At 43.0% G+C, this 19435-nt stretch overlaps 5 protein-coding genes across 6 annotated transcripts; 3 read left to right on the top strand and 2 right to left on the bottom strand.

Annotated features, from left to right (window-relative positions):
* Positions 1-865: 865 nt before the first annotated feature.
* On the top strand, positions 866-3863 carry LOC108128946 (retinol dehydrogenase 14). Of its 2 annotated transcripts, none has more exons than XM_017246835.3 (3): positions 866-1019; positions 2797-2935; positions 3020-3863. In XM_017246835.3, the coding sequence occupies exons 2-3, from the start codon at positions 2803-2805 to the stop codon at positions 3748-3750; spliced, it is 864 nt and encodes a 287-aa protein (XP_017102324.2). In that variant the 5' UTR covers positions 866-1019; positions 2797-2802; the 3' UTR covers positions 3751-3863. The 2 variants fall into 2 exon arrangements, with proteins under 2 accessions (XP_017102324.2, XP_017102323.2); XM_017246834.3 differs by lacking the exon at positions 866-1019 and adding an exon at positions 1707-1848.
* A 5238-nt stretch (positions 3864-9101) lies between these two features.
* On the top strand, positions 9102-12546 carry gl (glass). The gene is made up of 4 exons (XM_017246237.3): positions 9102-9234; positions 9489-9619; positions 9738-11248; positions 11500-12546. The coding sequence occupies exons 1-4, from the start codon at positions 9189-9191 to the stop codon at positions 11639-11641; spliced, it is 1830 nt and encodes a 609-aa protein (XP_017101726.2). The 5' UTR covers positions 9102-9188; the 3' UTR covers positions 11642-12546.
* A 136-nt stretch (positions 12547-12682) lies between these two features.
* Nup43 (Nucleoporin 43kD) lies at positions 12683-14001 on the bottom strand. The gene is made up of 2 exons (XM_017246254.3): positions 13596-14001; positions 12683-13530 (listed from the first exon to the last, which is right to left on the bottom strand). Exons 1-2 carry the CDS (start codon positions 13885-13887, stop codon positions 12734-12736), a joined length of 1089 nt encoding a protein of 362 aa, XP_017101743.1. The 5' UTR covers positions 13888-14001; the 3' UTR covers positions 12683-12733.
* Positions 14002-14239: 238 nt separating this feature from the next.
* Positions 14240-15983, top strand: WRNexo (WRN exonuclease). The gene is made up of 7 exons (XM_017246824.3): positions 14240-14381; positions 14446-14514; positions 14569-14676; positions 14730-14935; positions 14996-15220; positions 15293-15536; positions 15597-15983. The coding sequence occupies exons 1-7, from the start codon at positions 14322-14324 to the stop codon at positions 15750-15752; spliced, it is 1068 nt and encodes a 355-aa protein (XP_017102313.3). The 5' UTR covers positions 14240-14321; the 3' UTR covers positions 15753-15983.
* Positions 15984-16159: 176 nt separating this feature from the next.
* On the bottom strand, positions 16160-18607 carry hmw (hemingway). Its single transcript, XM_070280991.1, has 5 exons — positions 18157-18607; positions 17500-18078; positions 16658-17436; positions 16434-16599; positions 16160-16374 (listed from the first exon to the last, which is right to left on the bottom strand). Exons 1-5 carry the CDS (start codon positions 18406-18408, stop codon positions 16237-16239), a joined length of 1914 nt encoding a protein of 637 aa, XP_070137092.1. The 5' UTR covers positions 18409-18607; the 3' UTR covers positions 16160-16236.
* Positions 18608-19435: the final 828 nt, after the last annotated feature.

Below are 19435 nucleotides of genomic sequence, written 5' to 3'. Positions count from 1 at the left end.
GAAAAATTTTATGGGGTTACCGCCACGGAAAACTTTCGAAACATTAAAAACTATATTTAAGCAATGGTTTGAATGGGGAAAGTTTATTCTGGGTTTGCTGATTACAAAATGGTGCTTTATTTCCTGGTCGGATACAAATTGGTAGATTCATAGCCATCCGAATGAGAAAAAGAGGGGATATTAAGAAAACCCGGTGGAAAAAATGTAAAATCATATACAGGCAAGGTTTTATAGGCCTTTCCAACTCCGCCGTTGTCTTTCAGAAATTATGTAGACCAAAATAATCAGGTCATAGCTGAAGAGGTCAAAGTAGATGTAGGAGTAAGCTCGACAGATTATCTATACTTGCCATACATACATGATCTTCACTTGAAGATCTTCATCTTAAATATCTACAACAAAATAAATAATATAAATAAAAAATAAAAAAAAATAATAAAAAATATAAAATATAAAAATAAGTGCTGGTTAATAAAAAACCAATTACTAGCCATTAAATTCTACATAATTTCAGTCCCATTATTTAAGCCATATTATGTGGCTTTTCAAAGCTCCCGATAGATGGCTTTGCTAGAAGCCCACTCCCCCCACAGTTTCTCTTACCAACTAGTTTTCTCCACATCTCTTTTTGAGCTTACTCTTCGTTAATGACCCCACCAAAAAAAGGGGAGGGGGGCCACCGAAGAGGGGACCACAACGGAGCCAAGAAAGCCAGTTACTTTGCCGGCTAACCTGTTACCATGGCTATAACTATAGACGCTCCGCGGCGATCCAAACAAGTGGAGACGATCGCGCATTCTCCGCAACCTCGGCTTCAGATTCAGATTCAGATTCCGATTCAAGCCAGTTCGTTTTCAGTCTCCGAGCAGTCGTTCAAGGCGAAGGTTGTAGCAGCTTTTGGATCTTCAGATTCCTACACAGATTCATCGATTCGACATCGATTTGTTCCGCAGACAGTCCAAAGTGCAGGCCAACAGCAATTGCAATAAATTATAGATCAGCAAGAACAGCCAAAACAGGTGAGTGGGCACTAAAAAACTCGTCTGCAGCGATCTTAAACCGAAAACGGGTCAGTTCTAGACGCCTTTTTGTTGTACCCATTTCTTGTGCTTTTCGGACTGCATTCTGGGCGGGGCTGGTTGGAGAGATCGGGGTTCTTCTGCAGATCATGCAAGCGTAACCAGACCCAGTCTTCGACTTCGAGTCTTCAATCTGAAGGAAAGCACACAGAAGAAATCTTTGTGACGTGGACGGTGGAGTAAAAAACCGAAACTCAAAACTATACATGAAATTTCATACTTTCTTTCTTGCTTTTGAAACCTTTCCTCATATTTGGCTGCCAACGAACTTTACTTTGTTTTTTCCGCTATTTCTTCTGCGGACAGCGTTTCATAATAATAAGCCATAATTACGCACATGTGTGAAAGTGAAAGTGTAAGTTTTCACAACAACAGCCCCCAAATCGATTTCATGACAGCCACTGATAAACGATTGAAATTGTGAAAATCTCCGCAGACTGACCGACAAACCCTCTTGAAACTAAACAGAGCTAAAAACCTTAAAACCCCAAACCAAACTCGTTTCTTGGGGCCTCAGACAAGCGTCTGGCCTTTGGTTTGTCTCCGATATTATATAATCTTATTTGCATATTGACACCAATATATTTGTAAGCATATTGTAGTATATACACATCGGAATATTTGTAGGATGGGTTTCGTCTTCGGTTTATTGCCAACCGAGCACTATGTCTCCGACATCTTCCTCATGGCTCTGGTATCGGCCATCGTGGCCACCCTGATGAGCATTCGCTTCTATCTCCGCATCACGGCGGGCCGATGCTTCACCGAGGTAACAAAAACACCTCCCAAGCCCACCACCCAAAAAGCCCACTCCTAGTAACCAAGCCACCCAAAATTAGTTTCCCAAATCGTGACATGACTCGGACAATTCTCACTTTTTATGGGCCTTCTTCCCACTTCCGCTTCGAATTCTTTTGAGATTCTTCAATTGGGGTCGCCATTCACATACAAATTATATTGCTGTTCTGAAACAAAACTTTATAATGGAATTTAATTTTAGGGTCTTAGAGTTCCTGATGTTGCATTTAGTTCTCATACTTCAATAGGTATCCACCAGCTACGATTCTACAAGTATTTAAAAGATTTAGTAATCTACCATGGAAAATTACCCATGAATGTAAAATTTGCAGTTAACTAATAGTTATTGATGTGGATTTTCTATCGCTAATATGCAATGCAGTTAATTTAAACCTTATTAAAATATTTTTCCATTAGAATCAGTATCAATTATCATTAAAAGGTACGTTTCAAAACTGTAAATCAAGCAAAACAAAGTTCTACCTTTATATTTCAAACCTACCTTTACATGACTTGTAGTGTTTGTTAACTTGGACTGTGGTGACGATTTTACTTAATTACAAATTATATTAGATAGCTTATGAGAACAGCGGGTACGTCATATCCGAGAGATACAGTTACTGTCAGTGCATTCAAAACAACCCACAAGCATCTGAAGCTCTCTAGTCTCGATTACATTCTAAGCGATCGCTTACTGAGTGAGTCACAAAAAGATCTCAGGTTGGACGGCAATTAAGTGCCAAGTTAATGGCTTTGAAAACTAAGATACCCCCCGTTCCAGACGAACTCTGATTACTGTGACTGCCCGCCACCAAGTGCCTACTAATTACTGTTCTAAAGTTAATCCGACTCGCCCAAGGCATTGTCAGGAGACCCCCAAATGCACAATTAACTAATTGAACTTTGACATTGATTGCAGACCAAAATGGAGGGAAAAACTGTTATTATCACTGGCGCTAACAGCGGCATTGGCAAGGAGACGGCCAAAGACTTGGCCGGACGTGGAGCCCGCATCATCATGGCTTGCCGGAATCTGGAGACTGCAAATGCCGTCAAGGGTAAGTGGCTTTAACTTTAGAGTTATTATCTAAAAATAAGTTTTATTGTATAGTTATGTTTATTAATTGCTTTTATTTTAACAGATGAAATTGTTAAGGAAACGAACAACAACAAAGTCATTGTCAAGAAGCTGGATCTGGGCTCCCAGAAATCCGTTCGCGAGTTTGCCGCCGACATTGTTAAGACAGAACCCAAGATTGATGTTCTGATTCACAACGCCGGCATGGCCTTGGCTTTCCGCGGACAGACTAGTGAGGACGGCGTTGAACTGACTATGGCCACTAACCACTACGGCCCCTTCCTGCTGACCCACCTGCTGATCGATGTCCTGAAGAAGAGTGCCCCAGCTCGTATCGTGATTGTGGCCTCTGAGCTATACCGTTTGTCCTCCGTCAATTTGGCCAAGTTGAATCCAATTGGCACCTTCCCCGCTGCCTACTTGTACTATGTGTCCAAGTTTGCCAACATCTACTTCGCCCGGGAGCTGGCCAAGCGGCTGGAGGGCACCAAGGTGACCGTTAACTTCCTGCACCCCGGCATGATCGATTCCGGCATTTGGCGCAATGTGCCCTTCCCCCTCAATCTGCCCATGATGGCCATTACTAAGGGTTTCTTCAAGACCACCAAAGCTGGAGCCCAGACCACCATCTACCTGGCCACATCGGACGAAGTGGCCAATGTGTCTGGAAAGTACTACATGGACTGCAGGGAGGCCACCTTGAATGCCGCTGCTCTCGACGAGGAGAAGGGCCGCAAGATCTGGGAGGAGTCCTTGAAGATTGCCAAAATCACACCCCAGGATCCCAAAATCTAGAAAATCGCTTGCTTATTACATAAAATTGATTTGCTTTTCTTGTTAATAAGGGGTAGTTTTTTATAGTCTTAGTTTTTCATCTCGATAAATAAAATTTTTGTATAAATATTGGACATTCGTTTTTTTCATTTGGATAAAAGAAAATATAATTTTAAACCCAGACAGACGCATTTTCGGCGCATTGTTGGTTCACCCTAAAAAGTAAAACAGTCACAACACTCTGTTAGTCAATTTAACTTTCTGTAATTAACATAAGCTTTAGTCTTTTGGTCAACAAGCTGTTGTTAACAGCAAAAGCTGAGACAATGTAAGACATCAAATGGCTTATATTATTCAAGAGGAATGAACATTTAATTACATTTCACATAAAACTGATGGCCATCCTGCCAAGAACGTTTCAATTTCAGTTCATGAGAATTATTGAGAGCGACGAATCACAGCGGCAAACGGGTAAAGTAACCCGATACGCCCGATTCATCAGCGGGGAGGGCGGAGAAAGCATTGCCGAAAAAAGAAAAATTCTCACACAAAGTTTCACCGAGCTCCTCTCACCTGTTGAGGATTCGGGGAGGGAGAGAAGACCCAGGGGATTGCACCACCAGACATAATCTGATAAAATTGCAGTCGCATCTTTTGACGCTGACTGTCACCACTTTTGTAGCCGTATCTGAGAGATACAAATTGAGCAGGCAAGGAGGGTTGCGGTTGTTCGCATTTGGGTAGATAATTATCAGCTCCTGGTTGGACACGCGACCTGCAGCGATGATTATGATAGTGCCGATTGGTAGCTAATAATATGTTAACTGGCCTAATTGAAATTTAATATTTATCCAAAGGATTACAGGATAATCATTTGCGGTTCGCCAAAATGCAATTGCAGATAACGGAGCGTGACCGACGGGCGCCTAAGATAATTTTCGCTACAAAACGCCCCTGCCACGCCCTCGTCCTTGCCACTGTGAGAAAGAATCATCATCAATTAGGTCTTCTGCGGAACGTTTGTTTGCGGAAGTGATTCCCAAATAAAAAACAAACAACCGGCTCGCTTGTATCGCTGAATTGGTTTGTTTCTGTCAGCCAGGACATTGCTGCCATTGATAAGGCGGGAACCCTTCTGGAAACTCTTCTTCGCTGCCCCTCCGAAAAGTATCGTCTTACAAATTCAATTTGGCGCGCTTCACTCAAGTGTACTCCCATGTCCACAGGACGAAGAGTCAATTTTTGTGGCCAAGTTCAGATGTAATTCAAGTAGTTCTCTCCTTTTGTCGTGGGGGAGTCCTTGGCTACATTTCTCTTTCTTTTCGGGGGTTTGTAATAAGCAGCGCGCATTTAATAAGCTGGCTTAGGTTTTTAATAAGATATGGGTTATGCGACAGTACCGATCCCGACTCGTCCAGCTGTCAGGACAGTTCGTTTGGTTTGTCCTTCTCCATCCTGTCCAGCAAATGTCAACCGGCAACTGCTGCTCCTGTCACGCGGTCATCGATACTCTCCTTTGGGGCGGGGGCGTGAGTATCGAACGTGCAATTGTACTCACAGATGTCCCAAGAACTACCCGAACTTTACAATTCCGACTAAGTAATGGCATATCATAGAAACCTTATACATAGAGCAAGACAGTTGTTGATCAGTTGGGGACTGAATACTACGCATTTTATCGAAAAACTCAATGGAAGAAGCATTACCCATTCTGCATCCACAGAACCGCCTTAGATCCATAAATTTAGTTTCAACAGCTGTAATATTTAATTAATTTTACAAAATGTATGTATCAACAAAGTTGAATAAAGGTTTCCATTCACATTTAATTCCTCTTGGTAAATTACTATTTATATTCAGAGCAGTGCCATTCTGTGATTTCCAAGAAACCCAAAACACTTATGCGAAAAATGGTTTTCCCTCTGCGACTGTCTTCCACTCTTTCCCTCATTTTTCCACCAATGTTGGCTACTGCTGCTGTTATACCATTTTGACCGGCATCCAGTATGACCGAATGGCATTAACATGTTGAATGACTTGGGCGGCAGGCAGCGTAAAAAAGCACAGCGCAGCCAAAACCCGGGGAAGCCCCATCAGTGCCACCCGAAAAGTATTTCATTGATTTTTGAAGCCTAGCCAATTCACAACTGAATGCAGAACGGCAAAAGAAACGAAATGAAACGACTTGGACAACCAGAACATATAAACATATATTCCTACGTATATATACATATGTAAAACGCAATATTGAAATGAGTGAAAATACTCTGGTTGATGGTGGCAACAAGGGACTTAGAATCAGAGAAGGTGTGGGGGAAGACCAGGCTCATGTCCTGCCATTGTTTGCCAAGTTAAATACGCAAAACAAACAGAAGCTACCGATGAGCCTGGAAGCAAACATTTCCACGTGCCTCGCGTTAGATAAAGATGATGAGGTGGATGATGGGCTGGTGTGATAACAGGTCCACGGAGGGTGGTTGAATTTATTTACTCATTGGCTTAATTTGTAGCAAATTCAAGGATTTTTTTGGCCTTTGCGGTTAATTGAGTCGAGATGTTTCTGTTGCAGTTTGATCAGCTGACACCTGAACGTGTACACCTGAGAGAGCTATTCTAATTGTTATTGATATCCCTGGATTGAGCCAGCTACCAGGGATCGGATCCTAATCCGTTCTGACAATCGGCAGCAGCACAGACAGGCTCATGTCCTTATCCAAGTTGTTGACGTGAAACTGACACCGTAACCAAAACAGAAAAAAAGGTTATGAAAACAGGTTCGGCTCTGATCAGATTCTGGCTCTGATTTTAACACACACGACGCTGACTCTGTTGTGACCTGAAATTCCCATCGATAGGGTAAGCCGATATGGGGATATAGCCAATATCTGCAAGCCTTTACACTTAACTGATTTTGCCAATTGGCAAATACATTTTCGGGCGTGTGAACTTTCCCAGCTCGAAGGGGAATGCTCTGAATTTTGAGTTCAAAAGAGTTCCTGACCTATCAAAGATATCGCTGGCAGTAAATGACGTTTCATCACAGCTCTAAGATTTTCCATTTGGCTTGAATTTTTCTCTCTGCTTCATCTGCTCTTGTTGCTGCTGCAGCAACCACAAATCGAACTATCAAATAACATTCAAACTATTCACAATTGTCGGTTGCTCAGCGGCAAGAGCAACGATCGATCGATCGATCGATCGATGGATAGACAGTCGTCATTGGCCGAGCTACAAATGAGAATTAGCACCGAGAGACCCAAAGATACAAGTTACAGAAGCAGATACACACACTGACAGATACGCGTTACAGAAGCAGCCAAGGGGTTGCCGACTTGGCCTGATGGACAGTCAGTCGCATTTAACCACAAAAGAATGGAGCGAAGGAAGCAGAAAGCCGGCGAAGACGATCAATGGTTGCCAGTACCACCACACCACCAATCCCTGCTCCCGTCCTGGGGCAACCCCTGCATTGAGAGAAAATAATAGAAAATGCCTTAAATGCTTTAAAAGAGTTTAATAGTTTGAACTGTTTTATATAATTTGAAATAATGTGCATACTACTTATTGCTAATTGTAGAAGGCAATGGATCAATAGGGATTCCCAAATTCTTTCTATTTCCTAGATTTTAAATTTGAAAAGAATTTTTTTCTGTGTGCCATCCGTCCTTTTCCCTTTGGCTTGGTACATATCTGGTGTCGAGCTGTAAAGATATTGGGTGACAAATAAAAACTACTGAAAACTGCTGCCGCTGTTGTTCGTTGCTGGTTGTTTTCTGCTCCTGTAGTTGTTGCTGCCGGCCACGTATGAATGGGCCTGAGACTGAGGCTCAGACGAAGACTTGGTCTGGGCGGGATCGGTCGGTATTGGAGCGGCCAGGAAGGACGGGCAAGACTGGAGAGGGCACAGAGGGTAGGACGCCGCAAAAGCCGGTAGACGGAGCGCATTGGTTGGCCGACAACGATGACGGCAACGTTGTTGTGGTGGTGGATGAATATGGAATGGGAATTGGGTATCGATAGGGGTAGGGGTATAGTACCAGGGGGTAGTGAGTGCATGTGTAGTACCGGGTACTTGTGTCATTATATGTGGATCTGGGTGTGAGTGCGAGGGAGATTGTTGTTGCCACACTGCTGCCGTTGTCTTTTGCGCCCTTTTGTCGCTTGTTTATAATTAAGTGGGTATTTTTTTTTTGCAGCCCGCTTCTTCCTCTGTGGTTGTAGCTTTGCTGTCGCTCTGCCCGTCAGTCGATATATTGGGCCGAGGTGCCTAGAGCTGAAACTGACAATTAGTCGCCGTCTTATGCTCGTCGCCAAAAGTCGTTCTTTTTCCGCACTCAATTCGAAAACTCAAAAACTGCACAACGGCTCCATTTCCAAATCAATATCTAACTAAAATTCAACGATCGCGAACTTATTCTGGCGCAAGAATATAAATATTAATTACCTTAAGAAAGTTACAAAAAACAGTGAAAAGCCTATTGTTGTTGGTCCTTATAAGATCATGACATCTGTGAATATATCTAAAAGGTGCGAAAACGATTGTGGAATTCCCTCTATGTTTTAAAAAATCATTTTGAGTTTTTTCAAAACTTGCAACTTTGGATAAGTTCTACTTGATCGTCGAAAAAAAGGATATTTCAGATGAACTAAATAAATGGCTGCTGAACCTTAAATCTTCAACAAAATTAAAAATTCAAAAAAGTTTATTTCAAAATTTTCTGTCAACTTTAAATTGGAATATTGCATTTGGCGATAAAACTTTTAACATCACACTCAATTTAGAAAATCTTAAATTAAAAATGAATATGTCTAACCAAGATTCAAGCCTATTAAAAAAGAGAAAAGGATAATCAATACTCCTACATTTTACAAACTGTATCCCTATTTAAGTTATAATAGTTGATAGACACATATTAGAACCTAATAAGCTTTTCGAAGGCTACAGACTTCCTTAAATTTTTTTCAGCATTTTGTGTCGATTTTAGATCTAAATATATATATATTTTTTTTATATAAATATATTTTTGCAATCGAGATTACAATTCCTTAGCAATATTGTTGTAATATGTCTGTGTTTACATTTCATACATATTTAATATCCTTGTTTCCATATAAATTAGATATAGAAAATATATCGAAAGATTTGCAACGATTTTGGAAACTATTAAGCTATACTTTCTGGAGCTAATCTGTTTCAGAAATGTTAAACAATCTTAAGAACAATACCAAAAAATATATTTGAATTATTCCATAAGCTCAAAAGTTTTCCCTAAATAATTTAGTAACTTTAAAACTTTACCGGTATATTAATTACGAAAAACAAAATGTCCGATGAAAATTAATCTAATATCTAATCCTTGCCTTACAGTTTGAAACTATTGCCTCAGCATGAAACGTAGAAAAAGCAGAAACAAATCCCCGAACGCTAAACCCAAACATTCCAGAACTGGAGTCATGTCATGGGATTGTTATATAAGAGTTCCAAACTCCTGAACATAATTCTGGGTAAGTGAATCAAAAGCAAGACTCACAGATACGCGGATACATAGATACGCGGGTTGAAAGCGAGAGAGGAAAGCAAATGGCGGACTGTCGTGTGGTTGTGTGAATTGGTGTGCCTCGAGGGCGGAGCTTCGCAAACTGCACAGTGGTTGCCACTGGCATCAAATGTATCCCTGAGATACATGAGTTGCTTTTGAGCATCTCTGGCTTTTGGATTTCCAGTGGGCTAAATGCTTTATTTTATTTTTGCTGCGCAGATTCCCTGGAAGATCAAGAGGGTGGAGCTATGTACATATCGTGCGATGTCTCAAACGGCGGTCCTGTGGAACCAGAGACGGGCTATGTGCCCAACAATCCCCTGTTCGGTTTGGCGCTGGACAGTCCGCAGGTGAGTCCTGGAATCCGTAATTAATCTCTCCGGAGCAGTCCTCGTGTGCGGTCCTGTTTTCAGTCACCTTAACCTGCTAACGGCCTATTTTATTTTCATCGATTTCCGGAACTTTTAGCAAGAGTGCGCCGCTTCCTGCGTTGGCTGTTTATCCTGCCAGGGTAACACCGCTCTGCCAATCTCCTCGCTCACCAGCAGCGACTTCGACTGCGGCGGCTGCTTTGATCCCACAATTGGTGTGGAGGTCATTGGCGGTGGCCACATCCAGATCAGCACCACTCCGCCGGAAAACAGTGGCAACGGCAGCAGCGCCCACAACGGAACAAGCGGTGGCGTTGCAGGAGGTTCGGCCGGAAATACCAGCTACTGGAGCACAGACGAGATGGCCTCCACATTTCCCGGCCTGCCGCCGTTGGACATCGATCCTCTGCCTAGCCTTTTCCCCTTCTCGCCCTGCGGCGCCTCCTACAACTTCTCCGCCGGCAACCCTCACCAGGCCTCGCTCTCCTACACGGTGCATCCCCACCAGATGCTCATCTCGCCCGGCGGAAACTCCCACAACCATAACCACAGTCAAATGCACACCCACCAGCATCAGCAGCACCAGCAGCATCTCCAGTCCCAAAGCCAGGCTTCGCACGGTGGCAACTCGCTCCTCCAAAGCAGCTCTAACAACAACGTGAGCAATAATGGTTCCTCCGGATCCACCGCCGCCTGCTACTACGAATCTAGTGCAGGGGCTCCGGTTCCACCACCTCCTCCTCCACCGGGTCCTGCCATGTATCCCAGCATGAGTGTGAACGTTAGCATGAATATGACCATGCACCATGGCTACGGAGCAGCCGATGGCAGCGGGACACTGCCGATGCAGTGTTCCCAGGTGAACTGGACCCCACCGGGCAACTCCACTTCAGCGGCAGCTGCTGCGGCTGTTAATGTGTTATACCCGCCGCTTCTTAGTCCGAGTCACTATCCTGCCTCGGCTACATACTCGTTTACCGCGGATTTTAGAGCTCCAGGTCCAGCGGGTCTGGGTTCCCTTGCTCCGCTTACCGTGGCCGAAAAAGAATCACCATCACCACCAGCCAATTCTGCCCTGGGTGGCTATTATCAGACGGGGAATCAAGGATACACGCCGCCCCACAAGAGTCCCACCAGTTACCAGGCCGCTGCCCTGGGTCTCAGTATCTCCGGCTTCGAAGACGAAGAGGAGAGTAACGAGGATCTAGATGCGGATGAGGGCAGCAGTGGCGGGGATATGAAGCCCAATTTGTGCCGGCTCTGTGGAAAGACTTACGCCAGACCCAGCACGCTCAAGACGCACCTACGCACCCACTCCGGCGAGAGGCCCTACCGCTGTCCGGACTGCAACAAGAGCTTCTCCCAGGCCGCCAATCTAACGGCCCACGTACGCACACACACCGGACAGAAGCCGTTCCGTTGCCCCATCTGCGACCGACGCTTCTCCCAGAGTTCCAGCGTCACCACGCACATGCGCACCCACTCCGGCGAGCGACCCTACCGGTGCTCCTCCTGCAAGAAGTCCTTCTCCGACAGCAGCACCCTCACCAAGCACCTGCGCATCCACAGCGGCGAAAAGCCTTATCAGTGCAAGCTCTGCCTACTCAGGTGAGTCTGGAAAACTCTCCATTTAAATTTGAAATTAATTTAAAAATATTTAAAATTCTGCTGAAGTAAATGTACACTAAAAGGGAAAATTTAATAAATTGGTCTACTAGTTTCATGTTTACCCAAAAATCCTATGTTTAAAATGCATAAAAAAATTTAATTATTGAAGATTTTACGTATTCAACACCTCCCTATAATTTTTTCCCATTTTTGAAAGTTAAATAAAAAATAAAATGATTTTCTTTACACAGATTCTCTCAGTCGGGCAACTTGAATCGGCACATGCGCGTTCATGGCAATAACAGCAATGGCAGTGGCGGAAACGGCAACAGCAATGGTGGATCCGGAACCGGGGGCGGAGTTGGTGGTGGGGGAAATAGCCTTCTTACATGACAAAAGCCACGCAGTGCAGGCGGCTTCCAGCACTACCACCCACCACACCCACACTCTCATCCGCACCCACATCATATGCACCATCATCACCACCACGCCCATATGGGAAACTACGACTACGGGAACTATAGCATCGGCGATTACACTCCACCCGGAGCCACACAAAACTATTCAGGGTATTATTTCTGCGCACTCAACAAGCCGCCCAAATTCGAGCGCTTCTACTAGGACCTTGAACTAGAGGAATATATTAAAAAAAAAACGTATATCTTAAAAGAATAATAATTTTCACGGACCTAACACAGGGGCTAAAATATTTCACAATATGAATTGTCATTATGAACTTGATAAAAAGGAGAATTTGTCGTTAAAAGGATAACAATATTAGGGTTTCCATATCAACTTATAACTCAAATTTATGACAAAAAATTAAACAGAAATACTCATTTCCACGCCCTAACCCAACTGCAATTGAAAATGCTCAAATTGAAAATATATAGTGGGTTCGTGTGGAATCGAACAGGGATCCAAACGGATTTAGACAGACGTAGGCCTAAGTGCTTCACTGTACATACATACCTATACATACTGTATTTATTATATTCACCTAGCCTAATATGCATCGAGTCCAAGTTAGTTCATCCGTTAAGGTAGTTGAAAACACGCATAAATCTATTCCAAATTAGCCAACGAAATAGTATTTAAGTCGACTAATAGTAAGAGTCATAAGACCAACTACACAGCAGCACCCAAAACGAGCAAATTTAAATTAAAATTGCCAAGGCATGATCAAAATATATACAGGAAAGTAGTTATAGTTTGTACGTCTATTTATAAGTCAGGTGCTTTGATTTAAGCCAATTTTTGCATATACCGAAAGTAATGTATGAATAAATTATGAAATTTAAATAATAAATTATTAATTTTGGTTTTTTATCTCCAAAAAGTTAAACTAAAAGAGTGGGCTGCTGGTGGGACACACCAACACCACGCTTCATTCTAACTAAAATAATTTGTTTTAAAATAAATAATGCCAAATTCTTTTATAACAATTTTAATAATTATAGAAAATGAAATTACATAGCATAACCTTCAGACGATGTCATCGATCAAGTACACAGCCTCTGAATCACCACCGCAGACTAATCGAGTTCCATGCACATCGAAGGAGTTTATTGCTTTGCGTATATTGGTCAGGACACCCTCCACACCGACCAGCGATTTCACCCGATCACCACTGAGCCAGGCGCTGCTTCCATCCTTCGGATTGTCGCATGTCAGAACCTTGTTTTCCGACCACATCCACACCTCGCCAGCTTCTGCAGCTGTAAACAGTTTTGAGGGGTCCTTTCGGTGGAACCCTATATCAGTGATGGGACTGCTGTGGGCGTTAAGATACGAGGCGGGATACTCTAGGTTTCGCAAGTCCCACACCGTGATAGAGCCCTCTTCAGTTCCGCAGAGAAGGATGTGTTGTTGCATTGGATGCGAGGTGATTGACGATACAAAGTTAGAGCTTTTATCGTCTTTGCAAGCCACCATAAAGTTAACCTTCGGCTGTGCCTCACTGGCTACTCGGACGTCCAGCATGCGAATTACACCCATTCGGTTTGCAGCCACCAATTGATTTTGGCTGACGAAGCTAACTGCGAATAGGGCTAAGCTATCCGCTTCGATGTTCCGTTTTACTTGACGTATATTACTGGCAGACAGAATGTTGACGCAACCATCCTCCCCGGCGGTGGCAATGTCAGTTCCATAGACGGAAATATCTGTGCACGGAGCCGGCTCCTGGCTACGTTGGAAGCTGTGGAGTTGCTCGCTGCGGGCTGTCAGGTGCATCTGGTCCTCCTCGACAGCTCGCTGCACATTCATAAGACTAAGTCGACCTGGTTACAAAAAAATTCAATGTGTAAATCAATGTGTAATTTAAGGATATTTATTTAAGCCTTACCATCTGCAGTGGTAACTGCCAGTGTGTCCTTGTCCACGAACTCCATTCCAGTGACGTCGTCCTCCATCGACACCTTGTCCATGCAACGAGGCATCAGCTCCACATTATCCGCGGCGGCAGCTGTATTGGCGGTGGCATATTGGTTTGACTGGAGCTTCCACAGACGCACAAAGTTCCTGTCCATGTCCCAGCTGCCGGTAATAAAGCGCTCACTCTGCAGCAACTGTTCCGGAAGCCAGCGCACCCGGGATACCTTCTCCGATATGTAATGGGTGGATACGTTGGCAGACATCGTTTTACGTCAAAGTTTTCAGCCTTCTTAAGGGATTTTTGGATATAAACACAACTATCATCTATTTAATGCGGCTTTTGGGTAAGTGTGCCCAGATAGTAACAATTTGAATCAAAACTAGCGAAAGTATGCAGTATTTTAGATAGGCGGGATTTTTCAAAAACAAGGATCATATAAATAAAATAAACACACTATTAGAATAAAGATTTTGTAAATTCAATAAACTATTATCAAATTTGTTTAAAACTTTAATAAATTACCAAGAAAATGTATCTTAAAATAAATATTAAAAAATACCGAAATATACCTAGCTAGAATATAGCTAGATACAATATCTTAAAGATTTCTTTTTATTGAAATACTGCCACTTTGAATTTTTGGCGGGAAGAAACTATACTAACAAAAATCTCATCATCAACAAACAAAATAAATTAATGGATAAATATTTAATAAAATTGCCAAACAAAAATAATAACGAAATGGTTCCTGATAAGGTAAGTAGTTGAAAGTATTAGGAAAATATTACAAAACACTTCAAATACCATCATAATTGTGTAGAAAGAGGTCGCCAAAAAAGAAACTCCTAAAACGACAAGTCGCCAAGGAAAAAAGGATACTCCGAAGCAGGTACTTTATCTTCAATTTTATATTTTTATTTAACTACTAATGCTTAACTCTTAGGCAAAGGAGAAGGAAAACACCGAAGAGGATAATACTCCTAAGCAAACCAAAGCAGGGAGAACTGGAAGATCAACTGGAAAGCGGAAGACTTTGGATACTCCTGAAATCGTAAGATGTACCATAAATGTATTTTTGTTTATATATTCAAACATTTAATTTAGACTCAGGACAAGGAGACTGTGGAAAGCGAGAATCCACCTAAACGTCGCAGCACCAGAACCACTAGGAGCACCCGTTCTATGGCAGATAGTGGAACTCCATCCCCCGAGAAGGAAAAACCCGAAAAACTTCCTTTCATCAAGTACAAGGGGGCCATAAAATATTATACAGAGAGTCAAGACATTGCTGCTTCGGCCGACGATGTCATGTGAGTATTACAAGAATTTCTTAGGATAAATATTATGTATTTACTTTTTCATCCGATTAGGCAATGGGTAGATAAACAGAAGGAGGAAGTTGTACCTATGGCTTTTGACATGGAGTGGCCATTCTCCTTTCAAACCGGACCAGGAAAGACCTCAGTCATTCAGATATGCGTAGACGAAAAATGTTGTTATATCTACCAGCTGACCAACGTAAAGAAACTACCATCGGCTCTGGTGGCCCTTATTAATCATCCCAAAGTGCGACTACATGGAGTTAACATTAAGGCGTAAGTATAAGTTTAGCTAGAAAATATTTTTGTTTCACCTCATTTCACTTGCTAACTCATTTGGTTTTTAAGTGATTTCCGTAAATTGCAAAGGGATTACCCCGAAGTATCCGCCGATGCGTTGATCGAAAAATGTGTGGACTTGGGCGTTTGGTGCAATACGATTTGTGAAACTGGCGGTCGCTGGAGCTTGGAACGTCTAGCCAACTTTATATGCAGAAAGGCTATGGATAAAAGCAAGAAAGTGCGCATGAGTAAGTGGCATGTCATCCCGCTGGACGAGAATCAACTTATGTATGCCGCCATCGATGTCTACGTAAGTATTGAATTGAAATATATTTTTGGAGATGTGCGAAGGATTCACAATTTTTTTCAGATTGGTCAAGTTATTTATCGGGACTTGGAACAGCGAGAAAAAACAAAACTCAAAAATGAAGAGAAATTTAAAGAAGAAAACGGCGAAACTGCCTTTAAAGCAGTAAAGGCCTTGGGCGAGAAATTTCTGTCAAAAATGAACGAGGTGGCGTTGTGAAAGGTTTTGGACACGGCCCGTTTTCAGTGCACATTTGGGAAATTTTTGATCTTATACATTTAGTTTGCATTACTAGGATATTTTTACCAATTTCATAAGATTTTACAAATTATTCCATTGTTAATTTACTAGACTTTCAATTGAATATGTAATGATAAGAAAACTTTATACATTTATACAAAAAGCATGTTAATCTTGTATGCGTCTTCATTAGTATCTTATTGTTGTTCAGAATTTATATGCTAAAATTTTTGCTGGATTAAATTATACACATTGTTTGCACTTTTGAGAAATAGTTTAACCAGTTCACCAATTGAACCTTCTATTTGTTTAAATAAAATTATACATGTTTAAAATCTACAACCAGATGCATAAAAATTCGATTTTGTACACTTCTTAACTTGCAATAAATTTTAATTTTGTAAATTCACTTAAAACACATCTAAACAAGTAATGAACACAGATGGGGCTGCCCGAATAGGCTTCACTTGAATTGTGGGCGCCGGGTGCCGATAGCCTCCAGTTTCCGCTTCAGTATATCGTTGTCCAGGTCGATCTGGCGCTGGTACTTTTTTCGATTCACTGCAGCGCTGGAGAGACGCGGGGCCGGCGGTTGCTGACTCTGAAATTGAGATATACAGGATCAAGTAATAATTCACAATGGGTTGCATTAGGTCTCACCTTTTCGGGAGCATTGGTGTTGATCTTTAGGCTACTGGTGCTCGCCTTGATCGTAGCCGTGGGCTTCACAGTCATCATCTTCCTGAGCAGGATTTGATTTTGTCGTTCAATTTCACGCACTTGTGGATTGGTAAAACTAAAGCTTTTACGTCCGAGATTTTTGTAACTAAATGGGTTAAAAATTTTTTAATTTTTGCTCTTCCATGATCTATTATACCACTTACTTTATTTTTTCATTGGAACAGCGGGAACGTGTGACATTGATGGGATAGCTGCCTCCGTCGGTGGTAAAAGTGCTGGGCGTTCCACTTGCCGCACGTGTGTGGAATTCTGGAGGCCGACGTTGGTGTGGATGCATCATCAGACCGTCGCCCTGACCACATTCATCCATTAGGAAGTCCTCTTGTCCTATACCCATTCCCATATCGATGTTTGGATCAGTTTTCAAGCCCATTTCTATTTCATGGTCATGTTCAATGAGATCTGACTCAGAGGGGCATCGGCATTTGGGTCTTCCTGCCATTGGGGATCTCGTGGAGAGTAGGGCCTCTTGAGATCGTGGCAAACGCGACCGCATTGGTGGCCGTAATCTTCCGCCACAGCTTCTAGCACTGGTCAATGCAGATTCCGTAATGGAGTTCGCCTCCGATTCAGTCTCATCGCGTTCCAGACCACGCTTTTGCATCAGTTCCGTTGCCGCAGCCAATTGTTCGAAGGCTTGGCTATTGGTAGCGCCTCCGTTCATGCGGAAGGTCTTCATTATCATCTCGGACATTTGGGCCATTTGATGCTCCAGGTACTTAACGGTTGCCGTATCAGGCTGGGAGATTAGTGAGCCGTCTTCACTGTATAAGAATTCATCGAGCTGTTTTAAAGGCGGCAGAATGGGCATAGAGGCCGGGGCAGTCTCTTCCTGATGCTTTCCCTGGGGTGTCTGGGGCTCAAAGGAGGGAGCATTCTGTGACTCTAATACTGTATCAGAGGGTTCTTTTTCGAGTTTCGACTGTTCATAAACGGATAAAGTTCTTGGTTAAAATATAAGCTAAAAACTAAAAAAAAAACTCACCTTTAATCGAGGAGAAGAATCTTCTAAAGTGACATCACTCTCTTGGCCAGCCCTACCCATAGTAACCACACTGTACTCGCTGCTATTGTCACTAGCATCTACCAGAGAAACGATGTCCTCTTGTTGCTTCTGAGTCTCAGGACGCATGGTCTTAGCCTCGATTACGGGCTCATCCTCCTCCAGTTGCTCCACCTCGACGTCAGTGCCCTGGTCCTCATCGCTCTCTTCTGCGATATGGTGGCCCTTATTAGATTCAATCGTCCCATCACTCTGTGCATCCTCGTCGTCCTCTACTACCTCTTCATCCTCCTCTTCTTCGATCTCCTCGACTTCGGTTTCCGTGTCGTCCTCGTCCTCATCGGGGAATCGGGCACTGTCTGGCTTTAAGGTGCGCACTGACGGCGTTTCGTCGTCGAGACCCGAGTCCATTTGCAAACTAATATGGTTGACCTCGGCCACGGTCTTGGTTACAATGACCTGGCTCTCGTCATCAGACGAGGAGCTGGGATAAATGGGCATTCGGTCGCGATTAAAACCACGGCCAGAGGTTCTTCCGCCCAAGACCCGGCGGGCATGAGGCTGTGGGCGTGGTGTGGGAACAGGGGCGGTCAGACTGAACTCTGAGATGGTGAGCTCCTGCACAGGATTAGGACTTACGTTTCCGCGCATAAACTCGGCCTCAACATCGCTCTCGCTCTGAGTGTCGCTTTCCTCAAGGTGTGCTGATCTGGACTGTTTCTGGATCTGGACTAGCTCCTCCACCTCAATCTCAGTATCATCACCGTCATCGTCCGGCCCATCTTGGCCTTCCTCTTCTGTTTCCTGTTCTTCCAGTTCGGATTGAGAGTCCTCTTCAAAGTCCTCGTTAACGTAATACTCCTCGTCAGAGTTCTCCCCACGCTCCGACATATTTATTGGAAGTTATGAGGAAGTTCTCGCCTTTATCGAGTTTTAATATAAGTGTATTATTTGTTTATTTATTTGAGGGAATGAGCAACGTATGGCTTATTTTGGGAAACACGTGTGTCTTTCTGTAGATTGTATCGAGAACTGCCGAAATCCAAAACTTATTCAAGGAGAACTATGAATTTTGACGCCGACCTGAGTCGTAGATAATTGTTTACTGAGTTCGATTTTCAGTTGGTTGGATATGTTTCACCTTTCGTTGTAGAATTTCTGATTGACACCTGACCGCCCGGTTGGGGCAGGTGCGGCTAGAAGTTGCTCCTCCGTCGCTGGTTACCCCCGTCTCCGGATTTGCCCGCGAAAAGTTGGCACATTCCACGTTTCTTGCAACTATGACTCTTGGGCTGCCTTGCGGTGGCGCTGCCAACCGTCGACTGCTTGGTCACTGGGCCCAGTTGAGCCACCCCCAAATCCCTGCTCCTGCGAGCCCCTCTATACTCTTAACCCACCACATGACACCTGGGCACTTATTTATTCTGGCCACTGGTTGCCGGGGACAACAGAGCAGGCGCAGGCGATTTGTTGGTTGCCCCAGCAGCGTTTACCGGCATTTAACTTTTAAAAACAATAATTCAATTGGAAACTAATACTATATTACTTAAATAATATATTTATACTATGAAATAATTTCAAATTTTAGAATTTTTAGCACCAAAAACAAATATTTTGTAAAAAATTTGGTTCACCTTTTTTTGTAAAAATAACTAACTATATTTGAGATCATTTTAATATAAATAATATTAGCGTTTAAATAAATTCATTATTATTTTATCTATTATGGTTTAAAAATATAATTTTTCAAGATTTTTCAACTCTAAATCCAGGAAAACTTGTTGTTTCAAGGATTCTATGTTAGGAATAAACACCCCCAAAAAGCTTATCTCGACGCCTCTGTGCAGCGAAGCTTGCGCTCTGACATTTCCCTTTTTCTTTTCTCAATTTCTCCATAAGTCTTTGTCAGTCTCTCGCT

The sequence above is a fragment of the Drosophila bipectinata genome, chromosome 3R, assembly GCF_030179905.1.
Source record: "Drosophila bipectinata strain 14024-0381.07 chromosome 3R, DbipHiC1v2, whole genome shotgun sequence".
Taxonomy (NCBI): domain Eukaryota; kingdom Metazoa; phylum Arthropoda; class Insecta; order Diptera; family Drosophilidae; genus Drosophila; species Drosophila bipectinata.
The sequence above is the reverse complement of the archived record's forward strand: the minus strand, read 5'-3'. Positions and strand labels throughout refer to the sequence as shown.